The 26,499-nt window shown below is 39.7% G+C and overlaps 1 protein-coding gene across 9 annotated transcripts in view; it reads right to left on the bottom strand.

Annotated features, from left to right (window-relative positions):
• Positions 1-405: 405 nt before the first annotated feature.
• Robo1 (roundabout guidance receptor 1) overlaps positions 406-26,499 on the bottom strand; it is a 997,918-nt gene continuing 971,824 nt past the window's right edge. For all 9 annotated transcript variants that reach the window (XM_029470374.1, XM_029470376.1, XM_029470373.1 and 6 more), the window contains 5 exons: positions 22,099-22,505; positions 18,749-18,901; positions 10,740-11,048; positions 3,287-3,483; positions 406-2,132 (listed from right to left, as the gene is read on the bottom strand). In XM_029470374.1, the coding sequence (XP_029326234.1) occupies positions 2,118-2,132; positions 3,287-3,483; positions 10,740-11,048; positions 18,749-18,901; positions 22,099-22,505 (1,081 nt within the window). In that variant the 3' untranslated portion in view covers positions 406-2,117. The remainder of the gene's footprint in view (positions 2,133-3,286; positions 3,484-10,739; positions 11,049-18,748; positions 18,902-22,098; positions 22,506-26,499) is intronic.

Below are 26,499 nucleotides of genomic sequence, written 5' to 3'. Positions count from 1 at the left end.
TCCAAATTTTCTCTGACAAGCAATGGGATTTATAAGCTTTCTTACTGACAGAACATAGGTGGTTCAAGCTTGACAAATGAGGTTTATTGGAGTTGCATCCTGATCATTTCAGAAACAGGCTAACTGAAATTCAGATACACATACAGAAACAAACACAGCACACCTTTCAGAGTCGGTTTCTGATCACACAGCTGACTTCAACTTGAGAATCAGCTCCCACTTCCTTCACACAACTGAAATGAGAATTTTTGCTTGGCAGTAGAACCTGGATGCTCATTAGGAAAACTGAGAACTCCTTAGTTTTCATAATGTGGTGGTGAAATGCGAAGACAAAACAACTTTGTGATTTAATGGAATAAATCTGATAATCATACAATGAAAAAAAATCAACACAAGGAAGGATGATGTATTTGAGAACATTTTTAATAAATAATATGACAAAATTACTTTTCTGATTATTGAATTTTCAGTATGCAAAAGTATGGCTAAAAATAAAGAGGTTTCTTACATGAACATAATGAAAACATTAATCACGTGGATTGTTCCCTTAGAACTGCACATCCTTTCTATGGGACATGGGGCTTCTTCAAATTAGCTAAATGAATACACTTAGTTTTGGGTGAATACCAGCCTTTTGTCTTTATTTTTTGTTTTTATTATTTATTTTTTGTAGTTCAATTTTGTTTGGCTTTGTGGGGTCAAGCCTGATACCTATGCATGACTAAAGATTCATTTTGTTTTCTTCAAATAGCACCAATTATAAAGTCAATGAAATTCTTTAAAATGTAAAAAAAAAAAATCATAGAAATCTACAGTCACAGAGCATCACTTGGCAATTCCGAGTTGGAATTCCTCTTATGAGCTTCTAAGGAAATCTTATAAGATTCAACATTGGCCACAAAAAACTTAGAACAATTTTTTTTTTCGTTAAGTCCAGGAAAAATTGGAACCATTTGGCTCACAGCCCACCATAAAGTCGGTACGTGACCTTACCAGCTGTCACCATTCAAATATTGCAAATACAAACACAGAGCATTAACAAAACAGGCTAAAAACACTTTTCAACAGTTTCTTCAATAAGAAAAAAAAGGTTAATAGTTACAATGGTTTACAAATAAACTTTAGTGATTGTGCTTTTAAAACCAAAAAAAAAAAAAAGATTAAAAACAGTGCATTACAAAAACAACAACAACAACAACAAAATCAAACAAACCTCCTTAAGTGGCACTTCTGAAAGGTGATCTGACACTACCAGAAGAAATTTAGGCCAGTTAAGATAGGGATGTCTTTACTCAATTGGTCATTAAAAACATCCATCTGCATGGAATATGCATCTGTAGTTGCTTTTTTGATTGAAAAATAGAACAAGATTTTTGCTAGGTTTACTTCTCACAATGACTAGACAACCAGAGGTCCAACTGGCTCAGCCCTACTTATTCAAAAGTACATTTCCAAGAATATATTTCAATGGTTGAAATAAAGACAAAATAAAGTACCACCAGGAGTTGCAAAGAGTATATATTTACAATGCTTCTACCCCATTGAAATTAGACTGTAGTTCTGTATGTGATAGACTTTTAGTTTATCCCAGCAAAGGGTGGTATGAAACACTGATCCTAAAATCATGTAAAATGAAGTATGCTTCAATTGGCCTTAGCAGTTGGTCATAGAACAATTATACTTTGAGAGCCCTTGGCATGAGGTTGAGTCATCACCTTTATATCTTTGATCAACATTTTGCTATCAATTAGCTTGATATATAAGCAGTGCAATGCCATATCTCAGGGGCAAATCGCAAAAGGAATTGGTCTGTTCTTCCTTGCTGGCTGATGGCTGAAGCAAGCATTCAAGACACTTCCAGTGTTGGAAGTCAAGGATAACGGCTGCAACAGCGTCGCGGCAGGGGGAGGTTCAATAAGGGTTAGGCAATCAATCAGCAACACTAAAAACCCAAGAAACTTTTAAAAAATGTTATCCCAACAGGAGGAATAAAAACGGCAACTTGTCCATTCTGATTGCACTGAACAATTTCATCTGGTATTGTGTGTCATCAGACGGGAGGAGGCCTCTTGAGTGATGGTTTTTCACATTAGCATCGTAAGCCTCTCTGGTTGTCTTCAGCTTTCAGTTTCCTATAAGAGATGAAGTTGTTGTTCAATTTGAAACCAAATCCAAAGATAACTGTCTTATGTTTACTTATAGTCATTGACTATGAATGCTCTCTTCGTTCATTGGTTGGCACTGGTGTTCATCACCACTAATTCATTTCTCAACTTCAATTGGTCTTTATAGCAACTCGAGCATCCTCAAACAAATACCAAACTCTTCTGGACCACACCTGGATGTCACAGGTAGTAGCATAGGGCACTGGGTAAGGAGAAGTGTTCTAACTTCCCACTTCCCCCAGGTGCCATCTCACCATTTAAATTCTGTATCTCATTTCTAAATATTGGATTAATGGAAAGAATCTTTCAGTCCTCTCCGAGCCCCCCCCCCCCCGCCAAGTCATTCTATTTAAAAGGCCAAAAATTAACTCGAAAACCAAATAGTCTACAGTGTTTTGGGGAGAAAAACTATCTTACTCCAAACCACAAAGTCTAAACATGAGATTCCTACAATATTTAATTACATGGGATTTCTTAATATTTTCATCTTATGTTTTGGAGTAAGACTCTCAAACTCATTCAGCATATACTTGAGTTAACTATCTTTGTAAAGAAATAAGTTTCTCTGTGAGTTACATTTTATTAAAGAGAAAAAAATACCAATTTTTAAAGGGAAGGAACTTTTAAATATGACCTCCAACTATATCTTGTACATTATCCCTAGATTACAAGAAGGGAAGAGGCATTTATTTGACTTAGAAAGAGCTCTTCTTTGGGCTAGGCTCCTTTCCAAAACAGTGAAAGTGAAAAAGGGCTGGAAAGTTAGTCAATTAATGCCTGATGACTGACAATAGAGGCTACACACACATCATAATTGCTTACCTCATTGAAGACTCATAAAATACCATGAATTATAACAAGTCAGACCAAGTTATTTCCTAACTTGTGTTTCTAGAACTCATTCACAATTTTAAATGTTAACAATGATGTTTCTGAAGACTTAAAGTTCATATTCCTTCACATGTTTTCAGAGAGAAAACATGTATGACATTAGGATGCTCAAAGTTTGTGAAAAAAAATGGCTACATGTCTGTACGCTGACAGATGTTCAGAACTTAAAAGGCTGACATCATGGCTACAGACAGATTAATGTTTTAAAACTTTGGGAAAATTATGCATACCTCTAATTCTTCATTATTCTCATCTCCTCTTTCAAATCCCCCAAGTACTTGCATTTCCGCCATATTCCTTCGGCCCACATTTGCTTGCTCTCTTTGTCGGCTCCCTGATCCTCTTGATGACATAGAGCTGGAGGAACTGGGGTCTCTAGGGTTGTTTGACGTTGGGAAAGTAGGTCTACAGTATGGAAGAATATCTTCTGTGTAAGGAAATACAAGGAGAGCATGTGAGCAAGACAGAACACTTTTCATTTTCTATCTAGTCACTCCTGTCTATCTGTAATCCTGGTTGAGCAAGCATGAATGATTCTGAGGCATAAATACTAAAACGACAAGAGTTATGAACAACGTAGGACTGCCTTTTGGAAATGACAATATCATCTCTTATTGTTTTCCACACAGGGGTTAGGAATTTGGGATTGACTACACTCATGAGCTAGTGTCCATCTCAAACTCACATGGGACCAAGGCCATTACAGGAGAAAAGTCAAGTGTGGACTCTATCGAGTTCCATTCTTTTATTCACCATGTGATCTTAAGTAATTTAGTTTCTAATGCCCATAAACGTGGTAGTAGAACATGAACTTACGGGAACTCTTACTGTTGACATGAACAACATAAGAGAGTGAAATAATGATGCACACAAGACGTTCTTGTAAGGAGTTAGGAAGGAGTCAGTTCCCAATGGAGATTTTAGTTTAGGTTCAGACTTTCCCTCTTGAGGTGCCAACTTCAACGTATGTGCACCATTAAACTCTCATATATTTGAAGGATTAGCTCCCTGTTGGTGGAACTATTTGGGAAGGATTAGGGGGCGTGGCCTTGTTAGCAGAGGTATGATATTTGGGATGGGCTTTGACATTTCAAAGCCAAGCCATTTCCAGTTAGCTCTGTTTTTTTTTTTTTTTTCTTTTTCCCTTGTACTTCTATGTATTTGATGTAAGTTTTTAGCTCCAGCTCCAGCATATGCATGCCGGCCTGCTGCCATGTTCTCCATCATGATGGTCCTGAACTCACCCTCTGAAATGTGAGCCCCCTAGTAAACTCTTTCTCCTATTGGCTGCCTTCATCATGGTGTCTATTTACAGCCATAGGAAATAAGGAAGACAGTATATTAGGAAATTATTTCTTGAATTTCTATCTCCTTACAACTTTAAGTTTACTACTGCTGAATCAATTGACTACTTGTTCACTTTTCTTCCATAGTATGACTACATTCTGCATGCAAATTCATAAAAAATAAACTCTTCTATGTGTTCTCTGTAAATGTAAATGTCACTTTTATCTCTTCAGATGAAGAGATGAGACACTTTACTAGTGCAAGGCTTAAGCTGAATCACAGCCTTTCTATCTAACTGTTCCTAGGCCTAGGCCTGGAAGCTTCTCATCTCTGCACAATCTAATCTTCAATATGCAAGCAAGGACCTTGAAGTCTTCAGCTTCCAATGAGGTCTGCTGACATTGTCCTAGAATGTTTCAGACTCCAAGCCTTATTACTGAAAAAGCTCATCCTTTCTAGCTCTTTCTTAACTCTGGCTGGCTGGTTCAACTCAGCTGTTCTCACTTAAATTCCTCTCTAAGATGACTGATTCAAACTGGCTTCCTTTGCCTTCTGATTTCTCTGCATGGAACGACAACCTCTGAATTCCAAGAACCAAACTGCTTCAAACTCAACTACTTTGCTCTGAACTCACTCAACTGTACTCACCTGGACTGCACCAGATTTATCTCTGAACTGACCAGCCCTGTCTCCCTCACTACTCTTTAAGTAGCCTCTCTTCCTTGTCTGTTTTTATGAGAGACAGGCATATCCTATCTCTGACTTATTCAGTCAAATCTTTCTCTGATTCTCCACTTTGTCTGCCCTTCAATTCGATGTCATTCTTTGGGATAAGAGGTATGTAGTAAAGGCATGCCTATATTCCAGCCAGAGAGATTAAAGGTGTGTGGCGTGTCTGCATTCCAGTCAGATCATATTTTTGGTTATGATCCCTTGCCAGAGCAGCCATGATACTGGCTTAATCTCTTCAGCAGAAGATAAGGTGAGGAATGAGATTCCCTTCTAGCTCTCTGGTATCAGATCTAAATGACTGTTCCCCAGTCCTTTCAAGAAAAGTCTTCTCCCGTGAGCCATGAGCCACTTACTCAGGAAGCCATTCCCAATCTTCATTGGTCCCTTGCTCTTTTCAGTCTTCTCCTCACTGCCTCAGTTCTGACTCTGGGGAGGTTTCTCTCCCTGTGCAGACTCTTTTCACTGGTGTCTACTCAATTCAGCCTGTTTCTTGCTGTTGATGTACATTTTTGTCAACCACAATATGTTCAAATATCTCTGGTTGAGTCCTTTGCCCTAAGTCTATGGTTCTCCTCAGGAATCAGTCTGCTCCTTCTTCCTTGCTCAACAACCAACCTTCCCAAAAGACAAACTAGGCTGGGCTGTGGTGGCACATGACTTTAATTCCAGCAATCTGAAATGCAGAGACAGGAAGATCTCTGTGCATTCAAGAGCGGCCTGGTCTGCAGTCAGAGCTGTACCCAGAGAATATCTGTGTTGAAAAACCAAAACCAACTAACCAAGCAAACAAAAAAACAAAAGGGAAATTGGCTCAAAATTGGGAGTTCTAGATCTCATTCACTCTGATTTTTGATTGCAACATTACTATTCGCCCAGCTCTCAGCAACCCTTCCTTCCTTAACTGTCTTCTCAGGATATGTTTAATACATAACTGTGAAGAAGCCATGTCAGTACCCTAACATTTTCTCCTTTCTTTCCAAAGCTGCACACACATACCACATGCACAGATATTTGTATTTTTTTCTTTCCAACTTCTCTGGGGCAATTTCATCCATTCTTTTGGATATAACATTTTGAGAATATAACGTCTATTTTATGTGTTGTTATATTCCCAGACTGTCATATAATAAATAGATCATCAATATATAGTCTTGAACAAAAAGAGAAGTGATTTTAAACTCTGATTTCCATGAACTATGTCCTCAATCTATTGTTACGACAACCAACTCAGTTATACTTCTTTATACTCAACAGGCTGAACACTGATTGCAAGCCACCTCTCCTCTGAGATTGGTTGTTAACACTCAAGAGATTACAGTGATATCTCTGTGGAGGTAAATGACCCTTTATGTACCTCTAGTCCTTCATCTATGCATATTTTTCCCCCTTTTGTGTGTGTGTGTGTGTGTGTGTGTGTCTGTGTTTGTGTGTAAGATGCTGAGACGGGCTTTCTCTGTGTAGCTCTGCCTGTCCTGGAACTCACTTTGTAGTACCAACTGGCCTTGAACTCACAGGGATCCAACTGCCTCTGCCTCTACCTCCAAGTGCTGGGATTCAAGGTGTGTACCACCAATGCTTGACTGCCTTACACATTCAGTTTATAAGTCATTTCTACAGGAAAGACTTCTGGGTCTTTCTTGCCATTGTATTACCCAGAATGCTTATTCTGAACACCTAGGGATCACAGGATGGTAGAAATAATGCTAAATGTAAGAATATTTGTATTTGGCCAGTCTTCAAGGGATGCTTGGAGGCACAGGCTAGGCTATGTTGAAGAGTTAGCAGTAAGTGATACTGTCCTTAGGGAAAACATGGCTTCATAAAATCTTAAGATAGCTATGAATTACAGTATGCAAATTTTCTTCACCGTTTCTTCTCTGTATGTATGAGCACGAGCACATGCTTATAGATATCGGAAGACTTAGGGCTGTAAATACAGTACAATGAGTATTTGATATGTGTAGAAATAAATCAAACAAAGGTAAGTGTCAGCACAAAGGATCAGGTCTTCATGTCTAGAAAAGCACTTTCCTTAATTAAAAATATCCATTCATTACATATGTAAATCAGGGCGCCTCTGCCATTAAATAAATAATGTAAATTGAATCAAGAAGGTGAAAATTACAGCAATGCTTAGCCATGATAATTTAATGATGGACACACTTGGGGTTATGGTTCAAATCAGAATCTGGAAAATCAAAGCATAATAGCCACTGGATCTGCTAAATGCATTTCATGGAGTAGGTTTCCTTGTTTCTAGCTTAATGGTTTCCAACGCAGTCCTATCAATAGAAATGATTTTATGATGTAACAGCTGCTTATTAAATTTCTGAAGATGACTTTAAACTCTTCTTCCTCTTTGCTCCAATTCTGTCACACCCAGATCTTTCTAGCCCTGTTGTTTTCTCCTAAAGCATCTCTCAGACTTGCATATTAGCTCACCATCACAAAAAAGGTTATACTTTCTGACCAGACATGAAGTCTGTAACTGACAAAATTATATTTAGTATATAAATCACTACTCAGAACACAGGGCCGGGAGTCAAAAGTTTAGGGCCAGAGAAGCTCTGGGTTAATGACCAGAGATAAACTGTCCAAAGTTGTTATTACGAAGGACTCTGTGTCACACCGTGGGAATGTCTGTGTGAAAGGCACCTTTAGCCGGGCGTGGTGGCGCATGCCTTTAATCCCAGCACTCGGGAGGCAGAGGCAGGTGGATTTCTGAGTTCGAGGCCAGCCTGGTCTACAAAGTGAGTTCCAGGACAGCCAGAGCTATACAGAGAAACCCTGTCTCGAAAAAAAAAAAAAAAAAAAAAAAAAAAAAAAAAAAAAAAAAAAAAAAAAAAAAAAAAAAAAAAAAAAAGAAAGGCACCTTTGACATCTGAGTCTGTGTTTGCGGAGTCCCACTTTGGTCCCGTAACAAAGGGAACCATCCTTCCTGCTGCAAGGAAGTTACTGAGCACAGTGCAATGGACTGATGACAAATCTTGCCCAAGTAGGTTTCTCATGCTAATTCCTTCATCACACCCTCCTGTCTCCTCCATTAATACTTTTTTATTTGTTTGTTTTGTTTAGTTTCTTATTTCAAGACAGTGTTTCTCTGTGTAGCATTGGCTATATCGGAACTAACTCTGTAGACCTGGCTGGCCTTAGACTCAAGATCCACTTGCCACTCCCCTACCTCCTGGATCACCTCACCCAGTGCTAGCTAGCAATAAAGGCATCACATCCAGCAGTACCACCAGTCTCTTTCTTTACCTTCTTCTTCTTTTTTTTTAATCTTTATTTTTTAACTCTCTTCCTTGGCTTTGTTGCTATAGTATATAATGATATCAATTCCTATCCTAAAACATTTCTAACAATTTGGCTCTCTTGAGGAACTCCATGCCAGCCTTCTCATCCAAACCTTCTGAGAAGAATTCCTGCTCAGCAACTCCTGCTTGGATGTGAAATGTCTCCTAGGCTCCTGTTCGGAAGCTTCCCCACTGGTGGTGCTATTTGGGGAAGCTGTGGAACCTGTAAGAGGGGGTCTGAGTAGGTAGAATTACGTCAGTGATGTGGTGGTGGGTATCTTTGCGTATTCTGCTCCTGGTTCTTGCTCTGTTCTTGCTCTAGATCACATTCTTCCCGCCATAACCTTTCTGCCATGCACTCTCCTACAAATGTTAACCAAAATAAACCTTTCCCCCATAAGTTGTTTTGATAATATATTGTGGTCACAGAAACACAGACGTGACTAATACATGTCCCTTTCAAAATGCTCACTCCTTCTTCAGTCTTCCAACATCTGGCTTCTATTCTGACTACTGCCGTCAACAGTTCTTGCAAATAAGAATTATGGATGAAACATTTCAAAAATTACCTTTTCTCATAAAATTGCTTCAACCTTTCACCTCATGACATTTTATATTTCTTTAATTTTTATTTTTTTGGGGAGGGCAGGGGGGAGCTGGTTATAGGCTGTGCACACATGTAACCATGTCTAGCACTTTTCTCCCGTTTTGCTACTTTCTCATGTATGTATGTGCATGGTATGCATACACGTTTATATGTCTGAGTGCATTATGTGTGTGTTTGTGTGTGTGTGTGTATTCACACTGATGGCCTGGATGGAAGTCTGGAATCATCTTCCCTCACTTTTCTATCTTATTTGTTGGGGCAGGATCTCTCAATCAAACCCAGAGCTCACTGATGGCTACTCTTAACAGCCAGCTTGCTCTGAAGATTTCCTGCCTCTGCCTTCCACAGCAGGAATTATGGGTGGACAGCCATGTGTGCCCAGCACTTACCACAGGTTCTGGAGATTGGAACTGAGGCCCTCATGCTTTGAAAATAAGTGCTTTAATTGCTGTGTCATTTCCTCGGCCCTCTTATATTTCTTACCTCCATTCTTTCAAGGTGTGTGTGTGTGTGTGTGTATGTGTGTGTGTTTGTGTGTATGATGCTAACACTGAACTCAAGGTCTCTGCTGGTAAATACTCTATCATCCATCAACCCAAGAACAGGATTTCTTTAAAAAATGTATTTTCAGGATGTCATATACAAGTAGGACATATTTATATCACCAACCCAACTCCTCTCATGCCCAGTGCCCTAATTCACGAGTTCTTTTTAAAAATTATTGTTATACACCCACATATATACACTCTACTGTCTGGTTATTGTTGCTTATATGTACATGGGTTCAGGGCCAACCACTTGGGATTAGACAACGTATGTGGAAAATCAGCCTGGGAGGCAATTGGTTCTCTCTCTGTCGCCTCTGGCTACATGCAACTCTTTGTTTAGGGGTAGGGCCTTATGGAATTTAGACTTGCCATGTTGGCATGTCAACTGCTGGTGTCTTTATGCTGGTCTTTTTCCTGCATGATGCTGAAAGGTCATGGGTACATGTTTCTCCTTTATATGTCTGGGGGTTATTACCTTGCAGTTGGTATCCTGCTCATGTGGATCTTACAATCACACCCTCACCTCCTGCTTCTTTGGTGTTTCCTCAGCTTTAGGTATGTAGGGCTTTCAATGAAGACATATCAACTGGGGTAGTTCTACCCAGCTGTAATGCTTACAAATCACAACAACTGGCCCAGCAAGAGCAGGACTTTTATCCTTTGGTATAACCAACAGCTGTTTAATTGGACTTAAAGACCAACTGACAGGAGGGAATTCACACCATAAACCTAGACAACCTGTACTGGCGAGGTCACAGACTCTAGAAGAGACCCTTCTACTGCCCTTCTCTGGAGCTAATGTAATTTCTAACTGTATTCAAATCCTTATCCTTTTATTCACAGGCAAGTTTAGCTCTCATCTCTCATCAAAGATGTTTAGTATTACTAGAGACGGAGACTGTTATAAAGATGGACAACTGGTTAAAATGCAGAGAATGGGACACTATTTTTCATATTGTATCTGTCACAATTGCTACGGCTTTAGGATGACATCTTGATACCTATGAATTCAGTTTGTGTGACATCACATTTCAGAGAGGCTTGTGTGATGTCACACATTGGAATGCATTGCATTAAATAAGCAGGGCACATTCCCATTCCACTGTTAGAAAGGCCCCTCCATCACAATTCGTTTCATATGGCTACTGAAAGTCTACCCATGTATCATGAGAGCTTATTGAATTCTGTGCTCGTCTGCTGTTTGGAAAAGCACTACCTTGGCCGAGGTGCGTCTTTGCTGGTGGAAGGTCTCTCTTGGCTGCCTTTGTTCCTCGGCCTTTCCCGTCATTTGGCTGTTCCTGTGCTTCTCTGGGGTCACTTGGATTTGTGCGCAGGTCAGCGACTTGTCTTCCATCCAGAGCTTCTCTCCCCTTGTAACTGCCTCCTTTTCTGTCTGACGATCTATCTGTTCTTGCTTCTATAGATACGAGTTTTGGCACCATGACAGGCCGTACCTCCAGCTGTGCCTTGGACTGGACAGTGGGCGATTTTATAGCAGGTGGTGGCACTGGAGGGGGTGGAAGATCTAAAAAAAGAATAATTTAAATGTTGTGAGATCTGACATGTGTAGATTCATCAAAACTAGGTTTATCATTGCAGTCACTTTCAATTTTGAAATGTCACTTGATCTAGAGCCATTGAAGGGAACAAAAATGAAGACTGATGATTTTAATACTTTTATCATCGGCCAGCATGGAAAAATTGAATCATTTTTGTTGATTCAGGACGATCAGGACTTGGAGACGATCTACCGTGGAGCTCGCTGCACTCTGGGCATGCGCACTATAACTCCCCCCCTCCAACCTGCTCCAACCTGGCAGAGCTTCCGATCTGATTTCAGCATGCTCTTATAGGTCTTAGATGAAAATTCTCTTACATCTTTAGGCATCCTCTTCAAATTGATTAAGGCTGGCACTTAAGTTTTAATTGCCATCTCTAATCTGGCCCAAATCCCTTCTTAATGTGTAGGTAAAAAGCTCCGCATAGATTTTTTTAACTCCTTTTCTGATATCAAAGCTGTCTACCGGCAGACCGAAGAAAGAGTAAAGCTTTTAGATTCTTAATCTCTGCTTTACTGTTCTTCACATTGTTTTATCACACACATCTACAGTTCAGATCAGGCTCTCTTCACCCTCCACTCAGACATTTTAAACTGGATAATAACTGGTAGAAATGTAGGTTAATTGCTTGTTTTATATGTACACCTATGTCTAGTAGCTATATTTGAAGCAATACCTTTTATATAACATATTGACTTAAATTTTTTACACCAAAAATGTAACTCAAATTGAGAGTATGCATATAACTTAGTATCCAGGAAATGTATTCTTCTGTGGCGGTACTGAGATTTATAAAAATGACTCCTAGATACAGTCTATGAATACATAGAAACATGTTTTCATAGTATTTGGTAAGTTAACTTAACGTGAAGTTTTCCAGACCTGACTGTGCTGGGAAAGATGGATTACAGTAAAAGAGACTTTATTCCAGGAGGCTAAGACGTCATGATAATAGTCCACACACAGGATAGCAGATGAAATATTACAGCGAGGGTGTTGAAAGGAGGGCAGAGAATACATTTGAGAGATAAAGGAAGTAAATTAGTGTTACCTAATGATCAAGGGACTATTAGTACCGGGGCGGGGAAGGCGGCAGAAGCTAGGCCTTGGGCTGTAGTCTACTATGTAGGGATTTAAGCATCCTCTCAGGTGTGGCGTGCAGGAGTGAGCAAAGGGTTTCTGTAACGATGTGCGAGTTCAGTTTTAGGAAAGTGAACACAAAGGGCTTTCAAAGTATATGGGCGTAAATACAAAATAGCTCATTTTTGGCTCAGTGCTCATTTCAAGAGTAGTCAAAACCAGACAAAACCAGACAGTCTGCAACAGTATGGACTCAGGCATGTGGGTAGGTAGGAACAATGTTTTCATATTTTACAGGTAACAGAATATATATATATATATATATATATGTATATATATATATATATGGATTCATCATATATTTAAAAATATTTAGTATAATTTTAGCCTTGGAATTTGAAATAAAAAGTATTCATGGTAAAAGAAAATAAATGGTAAAAATATCAAAGTCATACATGAACAGAGACATGATAGGACATCTCGTGTTGCCTTGTCTCCATTTCAGTCTCCAGTATTGATTAGGGAGAGTGATTAGTTTTGAGAGTTTCCCATACAACAAAACTGTGATGCTTAGTCCCATGATTCAAGGGAGCACTATCCACAGCCAGGCACTATCAGCAATGGTCACATGGAGCTATGTATAATATCCACCCGTCTGTAGGTTACAGTAGCTTGATAAAAAGCATCAGATACAAATAAAAAGCCTTGCATTTTTATTAACCAGAACTGCAATGTTTCTTTCCCCTCGTCATGTAATTGTATGTATCTCCAAGTGAAGATATAATTTCTTTTTTTGTATAATGTTTTGTTCAATAAGCACATCACTAGTTAGCCATTCCCAACAGAGGAATACATAGGTTGTTTATAAATGTTTTGCTGACATTGACTGTGTCCACTAATTATCACTTTGCTGTCCCTGCATGAGATATTCTTGAATACTGGAACTATATCTTGAAGGGGATGGAGGTGGGTCACAGTCAGAATGTGTGCTCAGCATGCACAGTGCCCTGAGTTTGATGCCCATCACCAAATAAACCAGGCATGGAGGCAGATGCCTGTGATCTTGGTATTCAGTAGGCACATGAAGGACAGTCAGACACTCAAGGTCCTCTTCAGCAACACTACAAGGTCCAAGCTAGTTTGGGCTACAGGAGACCATCTCTCAAAATACCACCACCACCAAAATGTTCCTCCCACATCTTACTATGATGCTAAATGGAAGCGCTGAACATTAGCTTAACCTAGGATCTTCTGTCATATATTAATGTATGCACTTTATGTACGTATTTATAAAAGGAACTACCTCCCTCTCCTCATTTTAATAACAACAACAGGTCATTCTAAACTGAATTCTCTTTTACACTGCAGGCTGAAGCCACGATACCAGAATACGTTGTATGTCACTGTAAAAGAAGAAAGTCTAAAGCATCATTTTGTATCTTGCTGTTTTCTTTAGGGAATCCCTCATTTTAAAAAAGCTTATCACAGTATGTCATGGCTTACTGTGCTATAGTATACTATTAATAGTCTCAACACATCTGTGGCCAAAGACTAGACAATAGAACAGCTTTCTTCGAATTCTTGGATCCCTAGTACCTTATTCTGACACACATATGATCAGTCACCATGGCACAGATTTTCCCTTTTGTTGATGATTTCAATGGAGTTTTTGCAATATAGTTTGTGTTTTCATTTTTCTTTTTCCTTTGAGACAGGTCCTCACTATGTAGGCTAGGCTGGCCTTGAACTCATAGAGAACCATTTGCCTCTACTACCTAAATGCTGAGATTATAGGCTGCCAGCCACACCCAACACCAAGGCAAAATTTAGGATTCAAGTCCTCCCTCCCCTGCTTTGTTGGGGAAGATCGATGGTAGATCTATCTCAGTAGGAGAATATCTGTGTGGCACATCACATACACAAATTGAGACTGAAGAAGGCAAGAAAGAGTTAAGAAATGGGCTGTAAGCAGTAGTGTAAACTATGAGGTGCAAGGTAGGGTGGCTGGAAGCAGGCACTGAGAGTAACACGGGAAGCTAATCCAAAGCGTACCTGCAGGCAAAGGGCATGAGGATCCGTGCCCTCTTTCTAGTCTGTTGTTTGCAACTGCAAACGCATGATCAGGAGGCAAGGGACTGTTTTATTAAATAACAAAATATCTGGCCTCTTCAGGGTATCGAAGAGTATAATTATTGCTATCATAAGATCAAGCTGAGGAGTCCTGGGAACCCAGAGTTCAGTAGTAAATCTATTACTGGATATTCTAGAGAGATGTTGTCTGTAACTTTAGTTAAAAAGAGAACCCAGTGACCGTGCTAAGAATGGTAACTTCCCGTACCTAACTGACAGAAACTGCTAGCAGGTTTCATTATGTCCTATAAACAGTTTGTTAAATAAATTCTTCTTCCTCAGGTATTATGAAATAATTATGAAGCCCAAGTAGGTTACTTTTTCCATGAACTTTTCTTTTTTTTTCCCTTACTGCTGAACAGCTCCTTCTCCCAATTTATGCATTAGTTTAAATACAATTGAAAAATGAGGGAATTATGGGCCTAGTTTTTAAAAATCTTACATAATCTTTTAAAAAGGATATTTTTTGTAGATGTTTGCCTGCACGTCTGTACGAGCATCGTGTGCATCCCTGGTGCCCTTAGAGGCCAATAAGGCTATCCAATCACCTGGATATGGAATTACAAATCATTCCAAGTTGTCATGTAGGCGAAGGGGAACTGAACCTGGGTCCCCTACAAGAGCAGCAGGTACCCTTAACCTCTCAGCCATCTTTCTGTCTCTCTTTGTGTAATCTTATTAACATTTTCTCCCTTTCAAGAATCCCCAGCTAACAAACTATCTCTCACATAATGAAGTACAGAGGAATACCTATATAAGGAAATCGACCAGCACAGCATCAACTTGCTAGACGGATCCAACACTCTGTTTAAGTAACTGCTTAAAGTCCCAAGACCTTGTCATTAAAGCGAAATCAAGTCAAGAGAACATCATTCTAAAGAGGATGGTGAATTTATAATTTATGAAAAGGAGGACTAGAGAAATATTATAGATTTGGTTTTTAATTGAAGTATGTAAATGTATTGGGAGGGTTGTAAGGGGGGAAGTGGGAGAGAGTCTAGTAGAGGGTCCTAGAAATGTACTTTAACTCCACAGACTTTGGCTGATAAATATTCATGTATTTCATCTGGGTTAAGCTTGAAAGTGTCAAACACGAAATAATCAATGTTGTGAGTTGGAGAGGAGGGTGTGGTACTCTACTTTGCAGGCTAGTGTTGTCTGGGTGTTCATGAAGCCTTGTATTTGCCTATAGGGCAAGGGATGTCCATGATGTTGGAGGGGTTGGGGGGCTCTTGGGCTGAGCAGCATGTCCCTGCCAATCACCACACTTAGAGCCACAGTGCCCGCCCACTATCCAAGAATGTGACTGTCTTGGGAATCTTTTGAGAAGCAATAGAATTAAAATGAGCTTACTAGATGGGGTCCAGTCTGGTTAAGACGAATGTTCCAATAAAAAGAATTTAGAGAACAATTACAGGCTGAGGGGAGACTGTGAGAAGACACAGGAGGAAGGCTTCCAATTGATCACCCTGCTCACACTTTCCCCTCCAGAGCTCTGAGGCCATGCAGCGTGCTGCTTTATTTGGAAAGTGTGTGGTACTGTTTCAAGACAGATCAAACAAGAGACAGAAGACTAGCTGCGAGGAATCCTCAAAACTTACACTTTAGTCACTCAGAATGAGGTCTTGCTTATCCCTTTGGATGCTTTAGAAAGGAGCTTATTGGGAAAATAAAAATTTGGATGCTATTTATAAAGCAGAGATGCTCTACGCTCAAGAATGTTCTCCACTCCGAACATAGTTCTCAAACCTGAAACTCAAGAAACGAACTTATCCAACACAGTCAATACACTGTGCTTAAGAAAGGACACAAACAAAAAAAACCTACAAACTACTCCATGCTTTACTGATACGTTTAATTCTGATGTTTTAATAAAAGACATCTCAACCTCTTTCTTCTACTTGCTAACCTTTTACAACATACTACTAAAGAAAAATGTGTACCTGTTGCTGAGATACTTTGTAATATGATCTGTAGATATATCCTCATTTTTAAAAATACATTTATTTTTACCTTACCTGCATTAGTGTTTTTCCTGCATGTAGATCTGTATGAGGGTTTCAGATTCCCTGGAAGTAGAGGTACAGACATTTGGGAGCTGCCATGTGGTTGCTGGGAATTGAACCCAGGACCTCTGGAAGAGCAGCCAGATGACTCTTAACCACTGAGTCATCTCTCCAGCCCCTCAGATTTATTATCTACATGCAGTATAATAATTTGATGAAAGAGCTTTCTGAGAAAATCACTTTTGTCTCTATTTCAGAGCTCCTATCAAGAGTATACACATGCTAGGTTTGGGCACAGGTCGTGAGAGAGGGAACACAAAGCCCTGGGTTCGAGCATGAGAATTATAAAGTGTAAGTGACAGTCTGTATTTGATTGGGGCATTAAGAAAGATCTGAATGTTGTAGTTTTAAATAATTAATATCCATATTATTAGGTATAAGTAATATACAGCTTTTTCAAGGAAATATCCAGAATGAGTTGACGAAACAGTCTAGTAATCATAATGTAAGTATAGATAGTTCTCGCTGTTGAAGGGAAGATGAAGCTATAATTTAAAACCAGCTTTATTTATTTATTTCTCCATTATCTATCTTCATTACAGAAAACCATTATTATCATTTTCATAACTACTTTTGTGAAATGAGCTACTTGAAATCCAAGCAATATTTCACATTCACTTTTTAGCTTTAAACGCGTCTTAATATCGTTCTTTGGTAGTCTTGAAATTAAATAAAAAAAAAATAACTTGAGTGCCTTCTTATTCAATTTAGTGCTTTTAATTTGAGGATTAGTTATTCTTCATATTTAGTTTTTAAATATGTCAAAGCAAGTTCTGTAGGATTCAGGACACAAAGACAGCTCACAATTCTTAAGAATGTGTGACCCTTTGCTTGCTAAACCTAGCAAGCCTTCACTATTTAAAGCATTTTTGAAGGCACGGCCAGACTCCCCTCCAAATACATATAAATAAGAGGTAGAGATATCTATACAAAGTTTTAGGCCAGATTTCTCCATACGAGTTCAATTTAGATGTGTTTACATCCAGGTTTGACGTTTGAGCAGCCTTCCCGTGAAGACTCCTGTCTTCGAGATAATAAACATTGATAAAACAGCAATAAAACTTGTAAAATGCCATTACAGGGGTCCCATAAATGTAAGATTGCCTGTATAGTTTGAGGATTTACACTTAGCGTTTGTCCCGTCACAGAGGCAAACACAGACTCAGAGCCACTGTAATAACCCTTCAAAATCAGATAATTTTCTGACAGCTCAGTTTCGCTGACAAAAGACTCCTGGGCACAAGCCAGGAGGCCCAGGTGTGCTGTGTCATGCCAGTATTTAATGTAGGCTAATATCAGAGAGATGCTCGTCAGGGAAAAGACTCAGAATAAAGTTCAGATAACAGCGTGGACAACAGCTCCTCGCCAAATTACCTGTGCTCACCAACCATGCTGTGAGCTTGTATTAAATTTTCCTGTCAAGTGGCAAGACTCACTGGGAAAAGTACCTCGGAAACCCCCTCTCCATAACCTTGGATAAGGATCTATAATTTTAAGCTTTCAGATGATAATAGTAAAATGATAGCCCTTGTGAAAAACTGCTGCCTTGGTAGGCAAAGTCCTAATGGCATAGTGGCTGCAGACACCCAAGAAGTAGAGAAACTGCCTGGGACACCGTTCTTCCCCCACCCCTTTAGCGAATCCAGAAAACTTGACAAGATGGGTGAGTCTGAGAGAATTTATCTTACATGAATTTCCAATAAAGCCTGAAGGGTTGTTTTATAAAATGAGAAGGCGGTGGCGCTTTAATAAACGCCGGGCCACCTGAGGCACTTTCATTAAAGGCCTTCTCTAGACAACATCATAATGTTTGTCTTATCTCCCTCTCTCCCCTTGAGAATACAAGTGTTCCCCTCTTCACAAGGGTCCGTATTGCACTTGAAGGCACCAAGAAGGGGGTTAGAGGTGCCTTTCGGCACACTGATTACCTGTAAAGACCACTGTGGTTGCGGAAAAAAAATAAAAAAAACTGGGACCTTTATTGCCCTTTGTTTCAGAGCAGAATTATTTTTAAAAGACAGAATGAAGGAAATAGAGATATCCTGGAAATTTGATCAGTGCAGCTGACAAAGGTTAACCCAACGTGACCACATCGAGAGTCACGGGCAATGTGTGACGCTACAACATAGACTTAAACAAACAAACAAACAAACAAACAGACAGACAAACAACTGATTTCATTTCTTAAATAGCCAGCTGTTTAGAAGACTCTAGAGGCTAGAGACAGTTGCCAAGATGTGGAAGAATTCCACTCCTGTAAGTAATATAAGGCTACTCTTCGTGAATGTTAATGGAACTTCTAACATCAGTGAACACATTTCCCTAGCCACAGAGACATCGGGGAACCGGGCGAGCCTCATAGACGTTTCCATCGGCTTCAGCGGACTTACCATCTGCGTAGGCTTCCCTGCGCAGATGTCCTGGCTGGTGTTTCTGCTTCTTGGTGGGTCTGGCTTTCTGGATCACAGCAGCACTCATGTTGCTGTCTGTGGACACAGGACTCGTGGGCCTCGGGCACTGAGAGGCATGGAAGTGGCGGCGTCCTGAGGAGGAAAGCCAGAGGCCGACTCGTCAGTGAATTTTAATGTCACAGCAACAGCCAGAGCAAAACGCTCAAGCTAGAAACCATTTCTAATTTTAAAACCTACTGAACACCCACCAAATAACGAGCTCCCCTCTCCTTCTATTTATGCTAACTGAAGAAACCACCCTGAAAGCATCCACAGTCTTTTTCTTTTGGTAAAAACCGCAGGACTTTCATTCGGCTGAAGTTGACGATCCTCCTTATTTAAGGACAACAGTGTAATTATGTTTTCCAGCTATCGTCACTAAAAATGTTCTTAAAATAAGACTGCTATCATTTTTTGTGTGTCATACACTCGGCGCTTGCTGCTTTCGGATGGGGAACACTCAGACTCCTTAACAAATTCAAGTTGTAAAAATAAAAATGACCTGGGTTAGCTACACCCTCATTTCAATTAAGTCTGTTTATGGTATTCTTTGAAAGTAGAACCCTCACAACGTAATAGCATTCTTGGGACGGTTTCTGAAACTGATCCAGCTCACATACATAATCTCACCTAATTATGCTTTTATCTATGTCTTTTCTGCCTCAAGATATCTGTAAGTCCTCAATATTCACTGGCCCCATGACTCCAGCACATTAAAGATGATTATTTTTGAAGAGACCACATTGCATGGTGATAGTAAAAATTTAATTTACTAAGCAGACACGGCACATTTCAGTGTTACTGAATTCCCTGGCACTTATGGAGATGATAAATTATAACATCAAGGCACAACTTGTTTCATGGCAAATGGGACTGGAAGGCCTTCAGTGCTGGGCTGACCTTCAGTATTTTGGTTCTGGAAATTCCATCCCCAAATCTACTGTTTTCCATCGAACCACAAGCAACTTTAGACAGACTTGGGAATGAGACATGTCCTCTGGCTATACACAGGGAGAAGTCACATACACTGAAATTGACACATTTAAAACTGCTAACTGAGGCACATTAAATAATGGACATTAATGCAGCCAAGTGAGAAGCACGGGATTGGGTTATCCATTCATATTAACTCTGAGTTACAGGATAAGCACCGCCATTTCTTGAAAAGAGTACTGTAATAGGCAGAGAGGCCAGCGCATGTTTAGTTCATTATAATTATGAGCCAAATGAAACCAGAAGTGCCAGGAAATTACAATAAAATATTAAGCCCAACTCTCTTTAGCTATGATGGGGACTATTACAATTAAAGTTACATGTCCATGGAAACAGAGAATTAGGGCCGAGACGGAAACCATCATTCATTCTATTGTATAAGGCCATCTACCATTCATAGACCCCGAGGCACAAGGTTGGTTACAGATGAATTTTCAACGTTATTCCTATGTTTTGTTGACTTAATGAGCTGAAACGTGCCATTAATGCAGTCTGAAAATAGAGAGCTGCCTAATTTCATGTACTTTTTTTATATAGAGGATTACAAACTAAGGTAAAGCATATATATATATATATATATATATACACACATATATATACATATATATAATTTATTTACTAATAAAGATAATTAGGTTTGCATGTATTACTACATTTAGCTGCTACTAGGAAAAGACTTGGTTTGGTTGAATTTTATAAAACATAGACCCGAAGTAAATACATATTTTGTGCTAATGTGTTGATAAATATTAGATATCCTTTTCCACACAATGAATAATGTAGAGGGATGGCCTTGTGTTGTAACTGAACTATCTGACTCAATTCTGCACTGATAAATTATAATGAGCAGTAAAATATCTTATGTAAGCAAGAGAAGCTACCAACGTCACAGTTTCTAAACTAGGAAAATTAAAACAGGCAGCAGTTTTTGACTTGTGGTGATCTTTTTGTTTCCTGGAACATGTTTCTTTCTCTTGACCATATTGTTTTCCCTTAACTCTTGGTGTTTTCTTGGCTATGAGAAATATAGACAGACACAAGTATGCACACATACACACATACACACACGCATGAGTGCGCACACATAATATATACACACATATACATATTCATTCCACGAAAAGACCATACAATGTTTGTTGAAAATTCAATTATTTTCTTCCTTATGCTATTTCCGCTCTGTGTAAGAATGGAGAGGAAGAATTAAGTAAAAATGATTTAAAAATAAGTACATTCATTATACTAGACTCCAGCAATGAAAGGGGGGATGAGGAAAAGTAATATGCATTTATATTAACTCGCTCTTTCAACTCTTGGATTAAAAATATGAAACATTTATGCTTGAAGATGTATGCATATTTCAAAGTTCTTTTCAGTTAAACTGATATGAAACACCACAGAGACACGTTTCAGTTTCACTGTTCCTCCACAGACTTTCATGTTTCTTCCCTGGTTGGTAGTTCTGCTCTGGCAACCATGGAACCTTTATAAACTAGGGTCTGGCTGGCAGACGAGGGTCCTAAGAACCAGGCCTTTGGAGGGAGGTTAAAGCCTTGCTGATCCTAGTGGGATTCTCAGCCTCCTCTGTCCTACAATGTGAGCAGCCAGAGACACAAGCACCTACCAGGAACTGAGCTTGTCTGCCCGGCCTTCCTCACTGGGTCAGAGCACAGCCTTTCTCTCCGATGGGGTTTTCATCAGGGACTGGGATCCCCGTTACTAATAAGAGCTTCAGAAGCCACGTCCCAATGGCAAGAGTGTTGTTCTCACTGGCTATTCTCTTATTTATCTTACAGAAATGCTAATTAAATAGAACTATCCAAGTGAAGTTCACTTTAGTGACTTTCTGCATTAAAACCATTTAAAAATATGTCCATAGTAGCACAAAGTTCAGGTTGCTGAATATAATTAAACCTTAAAGAAATAACATGTGTGCATATATGCAGACATATATGTAAACACATATGCAAATATATGTACACATTTGCTATGATTATCATCAATAACATTATGGTCAGCTTCTCATCAGTCACTTTATATGGAGTTTATAAAATAAAAGTGTGAAATAAATGATTTTAAACGTCTCTGTTAACAAATAAACCAAGTCATATTCTTGAATTTGTTTTCCATGGGGTGAGAGGGAGGGAGGGANAGAGAGAGAGAGAGAGAGAGAGAGAGAGAGAGAGAGAGAGAGAGAGAGAGAGAAGCTGGAAGATCATTTCACTCAGGAAACATGCCGGGGGACAAGGTTTGTGACTAACGCGCGCTTCTCTTGGTGAAGGGCACGCTGGACTCACCAGCAGCATCTTGCATTTGGCGGCGAGCCACTTTCAGGCCCGCATACTCCGCAGCTGCAGCAACTGCCTGGGCAAAATCAGCATCAGTGAAAAAGGAGCCATCGGATGAACTGACACTGGAGCGCCCACTGGAAATGTTGTCCTCTTCCGAGGCTGAGCCCCAGCCATTGATCATGGACCCAGTGACAGAGCTCTCAAGGTCCCCAACACTGGATGCTGGGGTCTGCTCGAGCCCACGTAACAACAGCCTTCGGGTCTGCATTTTGGCAACTTCCATGTCAGCTTCGTCCTCCTCCTCTTCTGGGGCATCGGTATCCATATCTGAGACAAGGGGTCCTGAAATGTAGCCGTAAGTATGAGGTGGGGAAATTGGCCGTGGAGGTGGAGGAGGACTCACGGGCTGCCGCCTGTAGGAAGACAAGGATAGAGGAAAACTCAGCTCACCACTTAAGACACAAAACAATAACTAACTGGCAAGTTGAAGCTTACAGCAACAAACAGCAAGTCCCCTAGCATCTTACGTTCTCTTCTTGTCACTGTGATAAAAATCCTCTGACATAAAGGACAGATGGGAGAGAGGGTGTCCTCTGATTCACCGCTCAAAGCTACAGTCCACCTGACAGAGAAGCCAGGTAGCAGGAGCTTGCAGTTGCTGGCAACACTGTACCCGCAAAGCAGAAAGTAGAGGGCAAAGGGTGAGCCCTGCAGCCCACCTGCTCTTTTTGCCTTAGTCCAGGGAATGACTTCGACCACAGTGCGCGAGGTTTTCCACCTAAATTAAGGCAATCAAGATAAGCCCCCACAGGCCTATCTCCCAGGTGGCTTTAGGTTCTGTCTGTTGACACAGTGGCAGTCACATATGGTGACTATATTTTTTTCAAGTCAAAATAAAGATGTTCATGTTTGTTCGTTTGATTATGTTCACTTAAAAGGCAGGGATAACCCTTTTTGGGGGGCATATTATAGTTTTCCTGAAGAGATGATGATGATGATGATTGGCGAGAGACATTAATCTTGAAACAGTTTGTTCCGCACACATTTTATTTCTTCCCTTTTCTTCATTGCGCCTCCATTCAGAGAAACATTCGGAGAAAATGGAGCCATTCATCTTGACAACATTCAGCAAAATTTCATACGATTAAAAAAAATACATATTCAGCATATGCCATAATTGCTTTTAGACTTTATTCTATTAAGAAAAGCTATGAGATCCAAGAACAATTTTCTCTGATTTAATCACTTACCAGTTCCACTAAAGGTTATGAACTCTCTTTAAACTCCGGTGCTTTGTGCGGTTACGTCAGCTGTCTGTTCATCACGCCTAACTGCACTGCTACCCTTCAGGACTGGTGCTCAGCTGGGCAGGCTTGTGTGGATCTATCTACCTGACTTTTCAAGTAAGGTTAATGATCTTTATTGTAATGTCCAAGAATTTGCTACGAATCAAAACATGAAGAAAATACTAAAACACCACACTCAGAAATCATAAATAATGGGGCCCAGCCGTATGTCCAGAGTCTTGAAGAACTCTATTTAAAGGTAAGTATAAGATGGCTGAGTTCCTTTGGAAAGCAACACTTTGCAAAGAAAGTGTTCCTACTGTAGGAGAATGCAAGGGAATGGCTTTTGAACTGGAGCCCTCCCATACAAAACAAAAGCCACAGGCTTGAGGGAGTAGTCCCGGTCAGTGACTCCTCCTAAGAAAAGATGATGCAGTGAAGGATGTCTGGTGAAATGATCCATCAGGGCTGTTCACCAAGTTCTACTCTCTTTAGAAGAAAAGGCCATTCATTCTGCCCAGCTGAGGTAGAAGGTGGCTGTCACTAGGATCTGGCAGATGACCTGATAACCCCACAACGTGGGAGGCAACGAGAGAGAATGCATGAGTGTAATCCACACGAAGATGTGGCTAAATTCCTTACAGAGTACAGATGCCTTTAGAGGTGCTATCTCAGAGCAAAGCTCTCACTGGTGAGGTGAGTTAGTGCCAGTTCGCCCGCTTCTTCATCATGTCGCCACTCACTGAGTGAGATGCGTTAGAGCAGTGTCTAGTGCTATTCCTTGAGGAGACCGGTTTGCATTTGCTGCAGATGTTCTCTAGACTCTCCCTCAGGACCGGAAGAGGCAGGACAAGAGATGAGTAGTGTCAGAGACTCAGCCCTGAAAAGGATGTCTGGGAATAATTGGTTGAGATTTTCAAGGAACAGTGCGGGGTCAGAAATGAAACATAAGCAGATGGGGCTACACGGGAGGTCAAAACCTAGCTATGGTCAAAGCCATCCAGGTCTACTATAAAGAGGGAAAAGTAAGTTCACACAGCGCCATTTATAGGGAGCCCGGCAGTTTGTTGAAGTAAGCTGTTTTTTTTTTTTTTTTTTTTTTGCGTTTGATCCCAATAAAAAGAGACACTTCAAATAAACTTCTTTTATTACTAAAAATTGAAAACTATGGAAGAAATGAATTTGAAACACTGAATTGAGACACTGGCTAGCCATCTTTTACCATGTTGATTAATTCTTGTACCATGCTGGTTTGCTTTTTTAAGTCATCATTTCACACAGAAGTTTACTGAAATTCAAATGCTGCAAAGTTCTTACATGTAAGCTCAGAATTTAAACCAAATCCTATTTCCAAGGCTACCACTTTCCTTCTGGGATGCTATCAGCTCCCCTCCACATCTCAGATTTTTATATAGATGAAGAAGAGACATTTTATAAATGGATATGTTAAAAAAATACTAAGAAATGAAAATTAACAATTACATCCAATATTTAAGTGTATGTAAGTACATACTACTACATAAAGTAAGCATGTTTTTGCATATTTGTATAAGTACATATGTGGATATATGTATACATATACAAACATATATACATATATACACACACACATACAGTCCTATAATATAGTGGATTAGCTCTCATTTCTGGGTGGGTTTAATTTATCTTTGTGTGTGGCATTAGAAGAATTATGAAAACCGTGCCAAAGCTGAAGTTACTTAAAAGATTAAAATGGATAATTGCTTCAATGTGGAATGTGTTATACACATAGAAGGAAAACCACTCTTTAATCCAGAGTGCAATAGAAGAGTATTCTTAAATGTTAATTTACAGCCTTTGTCAGCATGCATAGGCACCAGAGCAGGCGACTTTTGTCTCTTTTTTAAAGACATATTTAGGTTTTTTTAGCACAAATGGGACTATTTTGACCACCAGCGAATTGCTGCGGCACAGCTAACACCAGTGCGGAAGCAAGCCAATAGTGTTGTGCTTGGGGAACTCACATTCTGGAGAGTGGAAATACCTTCCTGTTAAACAGGGGCTGCTTTTTAACTCCAACCCATGCAAATTCTGAGAAAAAGGCAGAAAAATTTATTCAAGCCATCTGTAAATAAGGCCAGCTCAGGGAAATGTGTGATAAACATGTACAGTTTGAAATATGTAATATATTCTATTGGAAAACAAAAAGCTATTTCGGGAGGCTACACTCAAGTCGGGCCTGGCACAAGTGAACCCCAACTCTTCCGCGTAGGGGTTTCAGTGCTTCGTGAAATAATATAAACCTATAGGTGTGTAACTCACAGCACTCTCGGCTGCTGCAAAAGTGATGTCTCCATAAATATGTTGAAGGGGGAGGGGAGGGACTCCGCTAACTTATGACAGTGGTGTGCCTATACCACTTACTGACCAAGACTCAAAATGGAAAACCTGTGAGTTTTTTCCCAAACACTACCATAGCTTAAATGTTCTGTGCAATTAATTATCTCCTCCTGATTATTCATAAAGAGAACACCTAATTTTGCTTTGCCATTTGAGTTTCTTTTCCTCCCAATACTATCAAATTCAAGCTGTTTATATTAAAAATACGAGTAAATATCCTAACCCACATGTGAGCAATATTTTCACTATCCAGGACATTTTTGCAAAATATTAACGCTAGCAAGGCAACATCACCCAATGTTTTGAAATAACAGATGTGAACAAAGTTTAAACACATTATTCTTAATGTGGCTGAAAAAAAAAAAAAGGAGACCCCACTATGTGAATCAGCTACTTTACTTAGTTTTAGGTATAAATGGAATATCTTAGTAATTCACTGGAGAAATTAAACTATTTATAATTAAAGGTATGCACCATCTTGCATGTGTGCATGTCTGCGTGAGCGCACATATTTACAGAGGCCAGATGACAATCTTGGGCATCGTTCCTCCAGCTTCATCTACTTCTATTTTTTTTTATATATATATTTTTATTACATATTTTCCTCAATTACATTTCCAATACTATCCCAAAAGTCCCCCATAGCGCCCCCCCACTTCCCTACCCACCCATTCCCATTCTTTTGGCCCTGGCATTCCCCTATATTGGGGCATATAAAGTTTGCAAGTCCAATGGGCCTCTC

Source organism: Mus caroli, chromosome 16 (genome assembly GCF_900094665.2).
Source record: "Mus caroli chromosome 16, CAROLI_EIJ_v1.1, whole genome shotgun sequence".
NCBI classification, from domain to species: Eukaryota; Metazoa; Chordata; class Mammalia; order Rodentia; family Muridae; genus Mus; species Mus caroli.
The sequence above is the reverse complement of the archived record's forward strand: the minus strand, read 5'-3'. Positions and strand labels throughout refer to the sequence as shown.